General features: G+C 34.1%; 1 protein-coding gene across 1 annotated transcript in view; it reads left to right on the forward strand.

Annotated features, from left to right (window-relative positions):
- The window catches only part of C5 (complement C5), a 102970-nt gene that overhangs the window by 18950 nt on the left and 66630 nt on the right, over positions 1–17390 (forward strand). The window contains 7 exon segments of the mRNA XM_074211693.1: positions 416–542; positions 6175–6260; positions 6263–6292; positions 9253–9438; positions 13656–13859; positions 15302–15511; positions 15648–15803. Of these exon segments, the coding sequence (XP_074067794.1) occupies positions 416–542; positions 6175–6260; positions 6263–6292; positions 9253–9438; positions 13656–13859; positions 15302–15511; positions 15648–15803 (999 nt within the window).

The raw sequence follows: 17390 nt of genomic DNA on the forward strand, positions 1-17390 counted from the left end.
TAGTCCACCCCTCAGAACCATTCTATTTCCTCAAGGGAAAATGGTTTTTGGTACCCTGTCACTTGGTGGAAGGTGATCACTGAATTTGGAGTTCATATTCCAAATAGAATGCAGTTTTGAGTCATTAATTCCAATTGGGGGTCTTCCTAAACCAATAAAGCAGATTAATGTGGGGTGGCATCAATGTACAGTGTCTGGTAAGAAGCAAGAATGAAGGCAAAGCTGACTATCTAGTCAAACTTCAAAGTACACTCACCACATAGAACTGGGTAAGTCTTTCTTTGGGTCTTAATGCTTACCTTAATATATTTAATATATAGCTAATTATAATAAGGGTTGCACAAAATAAACTTATTTACCTCTTTAATTTCCTATGTGACAAATATTTAACCTTTTGGTCTCTTTTGAAAAACAGATTATAAATGGAATCACAGAAGTCACATTTAACAGTAAAAAGGCAATTGAAGAATTGTCATATCGAAGCCTGGAAGACTTAAACAACAAATATCTTTATGTGGCTGTCACAGTCCTGGAGTCAGCAGGTAAGAGTCTAGCTTCCTTTTGTGCCAGAATGAGTGAATGTGGTTAAATATTTGAATATCACACAGGAATGGCAGAAAGAATGTCATCAAGGACAAAAATGGTCAGATAGAGAGAAAAGCCTGTTATGTATTGAAAATAAGATCTTACAGAAGGGCAAGGGAAGTGATGCACTAGTCCTCAAGAAAAAGAAATGTTGGGTGAAATCTCTGTGTAGGATTTATGTATAAGAATTTTATAGAATGATCAAGAGAGTTTGGGTTATGAAGTGCTCCTGTGAAGGAATTGCCTCTACTGATAGGATCCTAGATATACAGAACAATAGCATCTATAAATAAATATAAATAAAACTATGTAAATAAAACTAAATGAATATTTATAAACATCTACTATAAATAAATTACATAAATAAAGCTATAAGTAAAACTATAAACAAATTATATATGTACATATATGAATCAAAGAGAAGCAAAAAAACCCAATATTATTATTTTATACTCCAAAGTTCAGGAATCATGAAATGACAGAATTGAAAGCTGGAAAGGGAGCTTTGAGATAACCTAGTTTAATCCTCTAATTAGGCAGATAAAGATATTGAGGCTCAGAGAAGAGTAAGTTATATGCCCCAAGTGAGTCAGATAGTAATGAGGAGAGCCAAGACTCAACACAGATCTTCTGACTTCCATTACTCTTCCCATGACACCATTCTATGACTTCTCCAAAGTACCATAGCTGGTTAGTGGCAGAGCTGTGTTCCAGAAACAACTATAACAAAGGTTGGATTTAATAGAATAAGGAATGTGTTTACAATAGTTCACAATGCCTGGAAGATAATAAGTACTTAAAAGCTTATTGACTGGTTGCTTACAGGTTTTCTCTGTAGTTTATAATTAGGTTTTGAAAAATAGAATTTCTGCATATTTAATATAAGAGAATTAGATTTGCTCTCTAAGCTCTTCCAGTTGTAATATTCTATCTTTTAAAACTACATATTCTAAGGTCACTCCTCAAACTAATGTGTCGAGATTCTGTGTTCCAATATTTGATGCCCTAAATTCCCTTCTAGTTCTAGAATATCCATTCTCAAGTCTTATTTTCACATTATATGATAAGATCTCTTCCAGTTGTGACATTCTAGGATGCAATTATTCTGGTATCAATCAATAAATAAGCATTTATTAATCACTACTACAGGTCAAGCACTATGATAAGCATTAGCAATATGACCACAAAAGGGAAACAGCCCCCTACCATCCTAGAGCTTAAATTATAATGAGGGAAAGAATACATAGAATACACACACACACATACACACACACACACACACACACACTGTGTGTGATATTTAAAAAATATAAGGGAATTGTAGGAGAAAGGACACTCAAAGCTGGGGGGGGATTGGGAATGACTTCAGAGAGAAAGTAGAGTTTGAGTTGAGTCTCTAAAAGAGCCAAAGATTTCAAGAGAAAGAGAAAGAAAGAGAAAGAGAAAGAGAAAGAGAAAGAGAAAGAGAAAGAGAAAGAGAAAGAGAAAGAGAAAGAGAAAGAGAAAGAGAAAGAGAAAGAGAAAGAGGTAAGGTGGGAGCACATCCTCCATGATGTGAGAGAGAGAGAGAAGTAAAAAATCAAGGAGAAGAAATAGCAAGTGGGTCAGTATGATTGAACTACAGATTTTATAGAAGGAAGCCATGGGTAATGACAATAAAAAAAGTAAAAAAGGTTAGTGTTGTAAAAAATTTTTAATGCCAAGCAGAGGTGTTTATATTTGTTCTTTGAGATACTAGGGACTCACTAGGTTTTTCATAAGGCGAATGCAGAAAGAGCCATGAAGTGTAGGATAGAGGTGCTAAAAAACTTGGTGCTGGTTGTGTGAGTAGAAGGAAAGTCAAGAGTTGTGGAGATAGAAACAACAAGTTTTGGTCAACTGATTGGATTTGTGGGATAAGTAAGAGTGATGTGTTGAGGATGACATAGATTTTGAACTTCAAAGATTGGGAGAATAGTATTGACCTCAGCAATAACAGGGAAATGTGGTAGAATCATGGGTTTTATGAAAAAGATAATGAATTCTGTTTGGGCATTTTGAGTTTGAGAGAACTATGGGACATTTAGTTTGAAATTTCCAAGTGTCTTGATAATATAGGACTGAGAAAGACTAGGTTAGACATGTGAATCTTCAAATCATCTGTATAGAGATTATAATCAAATCCATGAGAGTATGGTGACTATGTCTAAGATTTTAATGAGAAAAAGAGGAAGACCCAGGACAGAACCTTGGACTATACCCACAGTTAGGGTTGTGACATGAATAATGAACCAATGAAGAATCTGAAAAGAAATAAATAGAATAAAGAGAGAAAAGTGTCACAAGGATCCAGAGAGAAAAGGGAAGGGTAGTCAATAACATCAAATACTGAAGAGAAATCAAGAAGGACAAAGATTAAGAAGTCATTGCATTTGACAATTAAAAGATAACTTTTGACAGAGCATTTTCAGTTGAGTGATGAATCTGCAAAATGGAGGATAGAGAGTTTAAAAGAGAATGAGAGGAGAGGAAGTGGAATTGCCAAGTAAGTGTAGATGACTTTTTTAGAGAGTTTAGCTGAAAAATGGAGGAGAGATATAGAACAATAATAAGCATAAATGGTGGGATCTAATGACTTTTTTTGAAGAAGGGAACTTGGGCATGCTTTTCTATGGCAGGAAAGACACTAAATAGGGATAGACTAAATAATAAAGGGAGTGGAGAAGGGGAAAAGAACAGGAGAATGGGAGGGATAAAAACATAGAGGGCTTGGTCTTAGTCAGGAAGAGTCACTTCTTGCTCAGACACAGAAGTAAAGGAAGAAATAATGGGGGATATTGTTAAGTGGTAGTGAAATGAGAAAGAGAGAGAAAAAAAGAGCTATTATAGCAACTAGTCAGAATTTCCTTGTTACAGTATGAGGACTTCATCTGAGAAGGCAGTGGTGCCAATGGAAGGCTGTCTTTATCACTCCATTAAAACTGCCCTTGTTAGGAATACCTGTTCATTTTTACCAGTCAAATCTAATGGCCATTTATCTGATCTTTGTATTGCTAGGGTGAATTAACTTTCTGCAGCTTCATCTTTTTTTCCTAATTCTTAATTCTTTTCCCTTAAAGGAAAAGACTGAATTCTTCTACATTCTCTTCAGGACAATAGGTGTACATTTAAAGTTTGTTAATAGTTCTTGTTATACAATTCATTTGACACTATTTGACCCCTTTGCTGAAAGTCTCTCTAGTCTCTTTGTCGTTATTTCCTTTCTGAACCTCATCCATGAAGGTTTAGGCAATGACTCTATTCTTTACCCTGTTTATTCCCTTATTCAGAGAGTTCATTTATCCTTCTTTCTTCAATGATCTCCATATCACTAACTCCCACATTTATATTTTCAGGTATTATTTTTTCATCACTTTTTCTCTAATCCCAGAGAAAAGGACCTTTGAATCACCTGAAACTTGCAATGTCTTACTTGTGCTATTGCAAATAGTCTGCTGGTTGTTCTATCTGTCACAAGTATCTCCTCACTTCAGTTTATCCTTTACTCAGTTGTCAATGATTTTTGTTTTGTCTTTTTTTGTTTTCTGCAAGGCAATGGGGTTAAGTGACTTGCCCAGGGTCACACAGCTAAGGTAATTATTAGGTGTCTGAGGATCTGAATCCTGAATTCCTCCTGAATCCAGGGCCACTGCTCTATCCACTGAGCCACCTAGCCAGCTCATGTCAAAGTGATTTTGCTGAAGCACAGATCTGATGTCACCTGTTTAATCAATAAATTCTACTGTCTCCCTATCACCTTCTGGTTTGTCATTCATAACTTATCTACTCTATATTTTACACTTTCCTTCCTCCATTTAAACATTCCTTCATATACTCTATGGTCCAATGATTCTGGGCTGTCTGCCATCCCTCAAACAAGACCTTCCATACCTAAAATTCTCTGCTTTGTCATATCTATTTATGTGATCCCTGGTTTTCCTGAATTGCTTCAAGTCTCAGCTAAAGTTCCATCTTCTAAAAGAGGACTTTCCCAAACTCCCTGAATCTCTGATATTTTCCCCATCTTAGCCTGTATATATCTTGTTTGTGCATGGTTGTTTACATATTGTCTTCCCCCTTAAATCATGAATTTCTTGAGAGTAGGGACTGTCTTTTGCTTTTCTTTGTAGCCTTGGCTCCTAATATGTCTGAAACAGAGTAACCACTTTATGAATGTTCATTAAATGACAGATTGACCTTTTCTTCTAAAACTGCACCTCACTGTCCTCATCTGTAAAAAAAGCACCACCATACTATTATTTGATATACTTAAAAATTAATTTGGAATTAATTAATTTTGGAATTGCTTGTTCATTGGCTGGTTTATCCCATTGATTAGAATTTATTTTACACATTTGTCTTCCCAGCTGAATAGTAGTAAAATTGTTGAGGGCAAGAAACTACTTGTCTTCTGCTTTCCTCATTCATTCAGCTAAATAGTCAATGAGTATTTACTAGGTACTTACTATCTTTTCCATATTGTATTGGATTGAAAGGGATATAAGAAAAATATATATATATATATATATATATATATATATATATATATATACATATATATATGTACATACCCTGTCAAAATGGAATTTAGATGACATAACAGAAAAATGGCTGGATTTTTAGTCATAAAGCCTGAGTCCAAAACCCAGATTTGCTATTTATGATGGATATGACCTTGAATTAGTTACTTAACCCCTTCTGATTTTGATTTTCTCAACTCTAAAGTCTGAGAATTGAGTTAGACCTAAGGTCCCTTCCAACTCCAGATCTGTGTTCTATCAATCAATCAACTGATGAACCAATCAGTTAATCAAACATTTATTTGTTTGTTTGTTTGTTTGTTTGTTTAATTGCAAGGCAGTGGGATTAAGTGACTTGTCCAAGGTCACACAGCTAGGTAATTTATTAAGTGTCTGAGGTCACATTTGAACTCAGGTCCTCCTAACTCCAAGGCTGGTGTTCTATCCGCTGCGCCACCTAGTTTCCCCAATCAAACATTTATTAAGCATTGACTACCTCTCATGCAATCCAGGATCTTTCATCTTTTTGATCCTCTATTCTATGAATGGAAATGAAATATACTAAAACAGTGATAATACAAGACTGGTTATACAAGTCCCAGGAGAGAGATATAAATTAAAATACCACCTTTATTCAGTATTATTAATGATGTACAAAGCATTGTGCTAAGCTAAGGATGCCAAGACAAAAAAATGAAGCAATACCTAGTCTCCAAGAGAATGTACTCTGCTAGCCTCTAAAACATGTAAACAGAAGGAGAAAGGAATTACATCTGGCATATGAATCATGCAAAGTTTCATGAAAGATGTGACATTAGGAATGCCTCACATGAATCACAATACATACTCTGAAGTTATACATTTAGTAAGTGCTTAATAAACATACAAAATGAACAAATGATGGAATGCCGAATGAGTAGATCACATGCATATGGAAAATAGAGATGAAGACAGTATTGAGGAAGAGCATTCCATTGCATCGTGCATTATAAAAGATATTCCGAGGGTGGAAAATAATGTTATTTATAAATGCTTATTGATTGATTATTAGGTGGATTTTATGAAGAAACTGAAGTACCTGGAATTAAATATGTCCTATCTCCCTACCAATTGAATTTAATTGCTACTCCTCTTTTCGTGTGAAGCCTGGAATACCATTTCCTATTAAGGTGAGTTGACTTTGAATGCATAGTTATATTAAAAAAATATACAGGTAGCTGCTTCTACTTTGGTACGGAAGGCAGCGGAGAGGGAAAGAAGTAGGAAAAATGGGACAACAATCCAAAGAAATAAAGGGTTCACAGAAAAGCCATGCAATCTAGCTAATTCTCTTCTGCAGTTTTGTTGTTCAGTAATTTTTCAGTTGCATCTGACTTTTTGTGACTCCATTTTGAGTTTTCTTGACAAAGATACCAGAGTGGTTTGCATTTCCTTCCCCAGTTCATATTACAGATGAGGAAACTGAGGCAAGCAGGATTTGGTAAGTTGCTCAGGGTCTCCCAGCTGGTTCTTGTCTGTCATTATCAAAGAAGACCAAAACAGCATCACTATGTTAAAGCCAAGTTACAGTGTGTCCAATTGTAACTGCTCAGACCGATAAAAGCTCAGAACACTCTTACCACAGATCAAGCACGAATGGTCCATGTGAACACCTGGGGTGGGTTCTCTAAACTTATCCATCTCATGTTTCCTTTGAACTGCTTCCATTCTGTCTTGGTCGCAGAGCACAGCACCCCCTCCGATGAGGCATGACCTGCAAGGTGGTCCTCTGACAGTGTCTCCCAGGTTGCACAATCAATTCCAAAGTTCTTAAGAGAGACTAAGAGTGTCCTTTTTTCTGACACCCCCTTCTTCCCCTAAGAGCACTTGTCCTTTGTGAGTTCTCCATAAACTTTTTTTGGCAAGTGTACATTTGGCATTCTAACAATGTGTCCTGCCCATCATAATGGCAATCTCTGTAGTAATATTTGAATGCTTGGCAGTTTAGCTCAAGAAAGGACCTCTTTTTCTTCTAGGTGATCTTCAGAATCTTCCTAAGACAATTTAAATGAAAGTGATTCAGTTTCCTGGCATGTTACTGGTAAATTGTCCAATGAGGACAGCACAATGGCTCTGAAAACCTTGGTAGTCACTCTAGTATCACTTCTTTCCCACATTTTCCTAACTGAGACCAAATTTGAACTCATGAAGATGTGTCTTCTTGACTCCAGATTTGGCACTCTATCCACTGTGCCACCTAGTTGACCCTCTGCACAGAATAGCAATTCATCTCTCCCACCTGCCAGAGTGCATACATACTTATAAACATGCACACACCCATTCTAAATGGGATTGGATGAGTAGTGAAGCAAGAGTGGAATAAGGAATACAAGGGGGAAGGGAAGGGAATAAACATTTACTACTGGGATGGGAAAACTCTGGCACAGATCCAGCCCTTGAAGCAAATGTTAAGGAACAGTATCAAATATGTTGGCAGTTATTAAGACTTCATATCCTTTAGAAGTCTTTAGAAGTAAATTCCTATAAAGCCACTAAGATGCGAAGGCTTTTTAAAGTACAAGGTTTCTCTTTCTTCTGTCTTTTATTTCTTTCATGCTTTCCACATTTCTCTCTGAGGGTATCTTTGAACATTCTTTCCCTGTATATGTCTCTCCATACATATATTTGTATGTGTCTTTCCTCAGGCTTCTCTGTTTGTTCCTCTGCATCTCTCTCTGTCACTTTCTGAGTCTTTTAGTTTCTTCTTTGCTTTGTTACTTGTTTCTCTCACTATGCCTGGCTCACTCTTGCCTTTCTCTGTTTCTGTCTTCCATTCTTCCTATCTTTGTGTTCCCATTGTCCCGTTCTTTTCAATGACCAGGATATAGGGGTGGCATTTTTATGAACTGAATTGACTTGATTGACTATAATGTTGTAGGCAGCAAGGTGGTACAGAGGGTAAAGTACAGGTCTAGATTCATAAAGACCTGAATTCAAATGTGGCCTCAAATATTGTGAAACCATAGAGAAGTCACTTTACTGTTGGTCTCAGTTTCTTCAACTATAAAATAGGGATAATAACAACAGCTTCTTCCCAGGATAGTTGGGAAGATCAAATGAGATACTTTCAAAGCCCTTGGCATTGTGCCTGACCCTTCATAGTGCTTAATAAATACTTGTTTCCTTTCTTATATTCCCAGTCTTTATTCTAAAAATAGATGAATGGAATGTTTTATATTTTTCCCTCTAAACAACAGCCCCATCTGGCATCCTCCAACCCCCCCAAAAAAACCTTCCTTAAACTAAATCGTTTTTTCTGTTGTGAGCCTCCTTTAATCAATTTTTTTATAAAGGTAGATTGATTGTCTCAATTTTTTATAAAAAAGTTTTCTACTTTTAGTCTAGTTTAGCCCTTAACTCCTTCATAGAAACTTATTTGCAGGGGAGTAAAATAGAGGCAGGAAAAACTTTTTTATTGGCATAATCAGAGATTTGACTCCCAAGGTCATCAGTCTCCCTTTCACTTAAGACTAAATCAGGTAAAAGAAAAACACATGCTGTCAGGAATCAGAGTCATTTATTTACTGATCCCCTAGTCAACTCTATGAAAGTCATATCATAATGGCAATAAGCATTTATTAAAAGTCCACTGTATGTCAGACCGTGAGCTAAGTGCTGGGGCTAAAAAGGTTAAAAACAATCATATTCTTCTGGAAACAACATGCAAACAAAGTAAATCAAGGGAAATGACCACAAATGAAAGTAGTTGAGAGAATATTGCATGAGGAGTCAGGAGACATGGGTTCTAATCCTGATTCTGCTACTTACTTGATCTATGACTTAATTTATTGCACTTTTTTTTTATGTTCCATCTTCCAAATCTGTAAAATTCAGGGAGGAAGTTGGACTAGGTGGTCTCTAAATTTCCTCCCAGCCCTGTCATATTACGCCTGGAGTCCCCAGAGGGTCTATTTAAGAAGAATTAAATAGTTAATTTCTATTGCTGTAAATTGAGGTTCCTTTTACTTAATCAAATGGTGAGTATTTTGTCCTCTGAAGTAGAGAGATAGCAGAATGGTTAGAGAACTAAGGGGTTTGTATGCTTTAAAAGAAATGATATCAACTGGATTTTGGCTTTTTTGGCACACAGGTTCAGGTGAAGGATCCACTAGGTCAATTTGTAGGAGGGGTCATGATAACCCTGAATGCAAAAGCAATTCTTGAAAACCAGGAAGAGAGCCAAAAAGAGCCCCAGAAAAGTACCACCCATCAAAATAATGGAGTTGCTTTGTTTGTGGTTAATCTTCCATCTCATGTGACAGCGCTGGAGTTTAACGTGAGTAGAATTCTCCTCATGGTTGTGCTTTCTAGTACAGTATGTACTTTCTGACTGTGTGTTTTGGCTGATGTGCAAAACAGATGGGAAATTTTTATACATGAGGCAAGTGAACAGCTCGGCAATTTTACATTAAACATGTGGGAATGGGAGCCACAGTTTAGTTGGCTGAACAAAACTTAAGGAATATAAATTCATCAAATATACTTGGTAAATGATTTCTCCTCTTGCCACCTCCTGTCTTTGAAAGCCTCTGAAGAAGTCAAAGGAAATGGTGGTTATGAAAAGTGGAGTTTTAAGTTCTAAAATGTTATAATTCTAAGTGGCAGACAATTTTCCATTAGCTGTCCCTTATGGGATGGGGGAGGGGAAGAAAGTCTAAAAAAAGTCTCTCTCTGTCTCTCTTTGTCTCTCTCTATTTCAGTTTTTCTCTCTCTCTCTCTCTCTCTCTCTCTCTCTCTCTCTCTCTCTCTCTCTCTCTCTCTCTGACTCTCCTTTTGTCTCTCTTTTCCTCTTCTCTCTGTCTCTACTTGTCTGTCTCTCTGTATTATTTATCTGTCTGTCCTCTTTTTCTCTTTCCTCTCTCTGTCTCTCCTTCCCCCTCTAAATAACTTGAACTATTTCTCCTTTGAACTTGATTAAAACTATCATCTTCACCAGTAAATACTATTTACTTTTCAAGATGAAAATAAAATATCAGCCAAATGGAGGCTGGCAACATACAATTCATCAAAAAGGTAGTCTAGGGTCATTTCATATTTCCTTTCTTCTGAGAAATACTGACACTCCTCACCACCACCCTCTAAAAAAAAAAGCAGGCGTATACTGAAGCCAGCTGCAAAAAGCTTGTAAAAGTTGGTTGTTAAATTTTCAGTGAGAACATTTATATATCAGAAATCAGCAAATCCTAAAAATTAGGGCTTGATTAATTCTTTTGTTGATTGTTTTGACTTAAGAACATGATAGATAAAATGTCAGTAAGGTGAATTAAACTTAATGTGCGATGGATAGTTGATGTAGTCATTTCCATAAATAATATAAAATATATAAAATGCTGAGTAAACTTCAAAGCAGTACATCAATATTATTATTATTATTAATTATTAGTACTGTTTTGCTTGCACTGCAATGTAGAGTTTAATAAATGTGCTTGGCCATCTTCCCCTTGCCAGTTCTGAAAGTCATAGGACAATAAAGTCATAGATTTAGAGAAACCGAAGGTTTTTGATTTTGTGTGTGTGTGTGTGTGTGTATGTATGTGTTAAGGATCCCCTTGACATTCTGGTGAAGCCTATGGATCCCTTCCCAGAATAATATTTTTAAATGTATGAAATAAAATATATAATATATAAATGAAACAATTATATTGCAATACAGTTATTAAAATATTTTTAAAACATATACATTTATAGGCTTCAAAGTAAGAACCATTGATCTAGTCCCCTCTGCTCATTTTATAGATAAGCCTAGAAAGGTTAAATGATTTGCCTTAAGTTCCAAAGCTAATAAGTAATAAAGCTAGTAGTCCAATTTAGACCCTCTAACTCTACAATTAACCTATTGTAGATTCTTCCTACCCAGGAATCTCCAGCTTAGTATTATAGGATCATAGATTGAGAACTGGAATGGTTCTCAGAGGTTATTAAATCCAGTCCTTCATTTTAAAGATGAATAATCTATTCAAGGACAGTTCTGTATGCAGTGGATAGAGCACCTGGTCTGGAGTCAGGAAGATCTGAGTTCAAATGGGTCTCAGACACTAGCAGTGTGACCCCGGGCAAGTCACTTAATCACTATTTGCCTCAACTCCTCATCTGTAAAATGGGACACATTGGAGAAACAAATGGCAAACCATTCCAGTTTATTTGCTAAGAAATTCCCTGGGATCCGGTAGAGTCAGATACAACTGAACAACAACAACAGCAGCAGCAGCAGCAGCAGCAGCAGCAGCAGCAGCAGCATTCTGATGCTTAGAGGTTAAAGGACTTGCCCAGGGTCACAGAGCTAGTGGTGCCTGAGGAAGGGTTTAAATCCAACTCTTCTTGACTCTAGTCAAGAGTCTAGTATCCTGTCAAATCCACCATGATACACTACTTTTGATACTTTTCAAACTTCATTCTAGGAATTTCTCTTTCTTCACCTCTCTGTTGTCATAGATTTCTTAGGTCTCTCCTTACATTCCCCCGCCCTTCTCTGGGAACTTTGTAAAGTTACTTAAGATGACAGTTTGCGCAACTATTAATACAATGAAACTGTGCTATTTCTTCCTCCTCTTTCATATGAGATGTTGTGAAATCTAAAAATTAAGGTAGATACAGGTGCTTGAATTTTTTTTAAGTTACATTGATAGGAAACATTAACATCATCATTTTTTCCCCGTTGTATTTTTTCCAAATAACATTTTTTTTAAATTTTGCTCTGACCTTCCTATTGCCTCCAGTCCCCTGGAATGGACAAAAAAAATCTGTAGAGTCAAACAAAACAAATAACTATATTAACAATGTCCAAAAATACACATTATCTACATTTCTCTCTATAAGCATCTAGAATTCAAGATATGTATCTATATATGAATATATCTATCTAGATATGTATATAAATCTATCCCTAGATTAATTAAAATAATTTTAGCCAAGTAAGATGAATTCATATAAATTATTAACATTTCTTTCCTTAGAACTGATCTATATCTTTATATACATATATGTTAATGTCTATCTATCTATCTATCCATATATATGTATGTATATATATATATATATATATATATAATATACATAGAAAGAGAGAGAGAGCTATATCTAGATTGGATCAATACACACACACACACACACACACACACACACACACACACACACATATATATATATATATATATATATATATATATATATATATATACAATTTGCTTGAAATTATGTTTTTTTGGTATTTGGGGGGCAAGGCAATGGGGTTAAGTGATTTGTCCAAGGTCACACAGCTAGGTAATTATTAAGTGTCTGAGGCTGGATTTGAACTCAGGTCCTCCTGACTCCAGGGCTGATATTCTATCCACTGCTCCACTTAGCTGTCCCTCCTTGATTGAAATTATTAATTCAATTAATGTTAATTGAAGGTACATCACCATATCATCTGTAAAAAGCAATAATTTTGTGTTCTCTTTGTATTTATACCCTCAAATTCTTTTTCTTGTTTTATTCCTATTGTTAGCATTCCAGCACCACATTAAATAGAAGTGGTGATAATGCTCATTCTTGCTTTACCCCAATCTTATTGGAAAGGCCTTTTATCCCTCTACTACATATAATGTTTGCTTTAAAATTTAGATAAATTTTATTTTTTACATTGAGAAAAGGTCCATTTTATTCCTACAATTTCTAGAATTTTAATAAAATTAAGTATTGGATTTATCAAAAGCTTTTTCAGTAACTATTAAAAATAATCATATGGTTTTTATTATCTATATTATTAACATGGTTTATTATATTTCTAGACTTCCTTATGTTGAATCAACTTTGCATTACTGTTATAAAAACCAATCTAACAAAATTATAAAATATTTCTAATTTGTTATTTTAGCATATTTGTAAACTTTTATCAAAAATTTTGCTATTGCTAAATTTATTTTTACTTGTTAAATTTAGTTATTATTTGCTAATATTTTATTGAAAAACTTTACATCAGTATTCATTAGAGTATTGGTATTTAGTTTTCTCCTTCTAATTTGCCTCTCCTTGATTTAGTTATTAAGACTATAATTTGTATCATGGAAAGAGATTGGTTATGTTTTCTTGCTTTTCATATTATTGCTAATAGTTCATTTTATCTATCCTTAGCACTTAACCCAGAATCTCTCACATAGTAGAAACAAATGTTTATTGATTAACTGACAGCATTGGAATTAATTGTTCTTTGAGCATTTGATAGAATTCACAACTCATCTGGTTCTATAGTATTTTTCCCCTTTAGGAGTTTGTTTATGACTTGTTCAAGATTTGTTTTTTATTTTGTCTTACTGGATTATTTACATAGTCTATTTTTTCTTTGTTAATCTAAATATTTAAGTGAACATTTATTTTCTTTATATGATCAGTTTTACTTCTCTTCAATTGTTATAAGTTATTCTTTCTCATTTTTATATGAAAATTTTATTTTTCCCACATTATAGTTTTATACTACTTTTTAATATCTAATCTCTCTCTTTTCTCTTTAATTAGATCAGAACTGAAGACCCTAATATTGCAGAAGAAAACCAAGCTTTCAAAGAATATAGAGCAGAATCATATTCATCCCCCAGCAAAAGTTACCTTTATATTGACTGGACAGAGAACTTCAAACCTTTACTTGTGGGAGACCATTTGAGCATTACTGTTAAACCTAAAAGTCCATATATTGACAAAATAGCCTTCTATAATTACTTGGTAAGTACAGTAAATGTCTATTTACCACTATGGTTACATTTCATTGTGTTTTTCTTAAAATAATAGTTCTTTTTTTTATTTTAAACTTACTACAAAAATAAGGAAAGAAAAAACATTTGCATATACATAGCAGAATATGAGAATTAAAAAATATAAAGCAATAAATTTCCATTTCAAAAAAGCCCAGATAATAAATACAACAATTTTGTTCAAAGCTGTTCATTTTTTTCTTTACTTCCTTGTAGCAAAGGAAGTTCACAAATTTTATAATACCATATCTCATTGTTATTTATTAATAAGAAATATTATTATTATATATTGTTTCTGAAACACAGTTCTAAGTTACACTACAATCCTATGAATAATATGTTACAATACTTTACTCTTTTCATATCCTTGGGTTTCTTGAGATTTCCTTTGATTCCATAGCCAACCATGTCCATAGTTGATAAAGCAACCCAGGAATTCTCCTGTGTTACCAGATTATTGGTAAAAAAAGATTATTTTCTTCTCTGCTGGGTACTTTTTACTTTATTTTTCCCCCTTTCCCCTCCCTCCCCAAAAAGGCCACAATTATGCATGGGTGTATTTATGTGTGTCTGTATATATTTGTGTATACATACATATATAAATATATGCACATTTGTACTACATACATATACATATATACACAGATATATTCATTGATTCTATAATTATAGACATATATGCACTTATACAATTATATGTAAGATCATATTATGCTTATTTCCACATATCCTCCATTTCTCTAGCATCTTCCAAGTCTCAGCACATTTTTCTAAATCAACCAGTTCATCATTTCCTCTACCTCAGTAGTGTTCTAACCTTATACTAATTGCTTTAATTAAGCAATATTGATGAATATGGTTGACATATAGTATAGTTTCCCTATTTTCTCTTTTGATTGTATCTATTTTAACTTTGTCTTTGTCTGAGATCATGATTGCTACCCCTGCTTTTTATGTAATAAATTCTACTCCTGATATTTATTTTATGTATTTCTCATTTGTATAACATTTCCTGAAAACAATATATACTGTGCTTTTAGGGAGTAGCTTTAAAATGGTTCAACACAGATAAATAGTTTGACTCACCATTTATCCTACTTTGTCTGACCTAGACCCAGGACCTCCTTGTGTGAGAGGATACAAGGTGGTTTACTCATTTATTAGTCAGCAATAAATATTGGGCACCTACTTGTCATTGGTTCAATGTTAAGAATACCCCAAAAGGATTTGATTCACACTTTCACTATACTATAATGATCATTAGAGAGCCTGAATACTGCACATTTAATGAAATTATCTCTTGGTCAACTCTATTTTTAAAATAAATTAACATAGACTGTCCCTTACATTTGAACAATTTTATGTGAATAGCAAGTCTCAGTCAAAAAGCTTTTATTGTTGTTTCTCTTTTAGGTTTTATCCAAGGGCAAAATAATTCATTTTGGGACCAGAGAGAAACTTGAACATTTATCTTATCAAAGTCTAAATATTCCAGTAACTCAAAACATGGTTCCTTCAGCCCGACTTCTGGTCTATTACCTTGTGACAGGAGAAAACAGGGCAGAATTAGTAGCTGATTCAGTCTGGTTAGATGTGGAAGAAAAATGTGGCAATAACCTTCAGGTAAGTATCTCCAAGTCTGTTTTCTTCAGAAGCCAGCTTTTTACCTTAAAGATCAACCAATGTGTATTGATATGGTTCTCTTCAAAAGATGTGACCTTTTATGGATAATCTGTTCTTGTTTCAAATTATCTTTCAGGTTCAGCTGTCAAAAAATGAAAATGTATTTACTCCTGGACAAAGCCTCTCTCTTAATTTGGTAACACAGGAGAATTCCTGGGTTGCTTTATCAGCTATGGATATGGCTGTCTATGGAATCAAAGGAAATCTCAAGAAACCTAAGGATATGAAAAGAGTAAAGTATTGTAATATATTAGTCATAGGATTGTAGTGTGACCTAGAACTGTGTTTCAGAAATAATATAATAATAATAATTCTGCTACTCTAAAGTTTATGAAACTATTTTCAAATATTATCATATTATTTCATTTTATCCTCATAATAGCCCTGAGAGGTAGATACTATTGTTATCCCTATTTTACAGAAGAGGAAACTGAGACTGAGAAATGTCATATGACTTGCCCAGGGACGCATAAATAGTAACTGAAGTCAGATTTGAACTTAGGTTTTTCTAGTCCAGTGCTCTATCTACTTTGCTACTCCTTGTGGATTTCTTAAGATCAGATGGTATAATTGGAAAAGATCTGAGATATTTAATCCAGCCTTCTACTGCATGTAGGAAATTGCCCTATAATATTCCCAGGAATTAAGGAAAGTGTAGAAAATTTTAAAAATGGAGGGGGATAGTCTTTAATTTAAAATTTTGGAACTTGCAGTTACTTGAGAAAAAAGGAAGAAGAAGAATCTGGGATCTCATGACAATCTGAGAAAAAAAAATTTAAGTGAGGCACTAAAAGTAAAGGATATTTGTGGGCAAAAATTAAGAGTATTTAAAGAGAATTAATAACAAATAAGACCAAGACATATCCAGTGTAGATGACAATATAAATAATTTTAGATATGTAATTATTTGACCTAAGAAATCCTGTAGCTATTTTTACATTGATTAAATTAGTCAAACAATTTCCAAAATTCTATTTTTTGTGAGCTATGTTGACACATATGTTGAGCTTTAGTCAGGAATACTTGTCCTGAAAAATAACTAAAATAATCCTCTCTTAAAAAAAAAAACCAAACCTGAAAAGTTATTTTCATTATTATTATTTTTCTAACAAAGTGATAAATATCATTTATACCATTTGGTTTCAAGGATTCTTACATGATTTTTACTTGTTCTGTTTGAGTAAATCTATTGGATTTTGTAAGTCTTTTGTGAGAGGATGGGAGAGTCAGACTAATTTAACTAACAAGCATAAAAAAAATTGTTACCCAAATCAAAGTGTAAATCAAAAAGCTATTAGTGACAAATCTGTTCTCTATTTGAAATGTGAAATAGGGAAGATTTTTAAAAGTAGAAGTGTATTCTGGAAGCTTCTTTTGTGGGCCTGCTATTTCATCAATGTGGAGTACTCCCGGTATGGAAATCTATTCTGATGATGGCAAATAGGCAACTCATCTGTAATTTATAGATCTTGAGAATTGCACAGGAAGCTGATGGGTTAAATTACTTGCCCAGGGTCATATATTTAGTTTGTGTTAGAAATTTGGCTTTAAATCTGTTTTTCCTAATTATAGGATCCAGTTCCTATTCACTATACCATGCTGCTTCTTTATGTTATAAAGGAGCCATTATGCCTATAAAGTATTCCATGAAATAAGCTTTGAGAAGAAATTAACCACCCAAACTGGAATTAATTTTCTTTTGAGTGCTAAAATTCTGTGGTGTTGTTCTGTAATATCCTTTTATTATCTACAATTATCTCCAGTTCTAACATTTTATTTTTTATAAACCATCATTGGATAAAACATTGTAAATTCCTTA

Source organism: Macrotis lagotis, chromosome 1 (genome assembly GCF_037893015.1).
Source record: "Macrotis lagotis isolate mMagLag1 chromosome 1, bilby.v1.9.chrom.fasta, whole genome shotgun sequence".
Taxonomy (NCBI): Eukaryota; Metazoa; Chordata; class Mammalia; order Peramelemorphia; family Peramelidae; genus Macrotis; species Macrotis lagotis.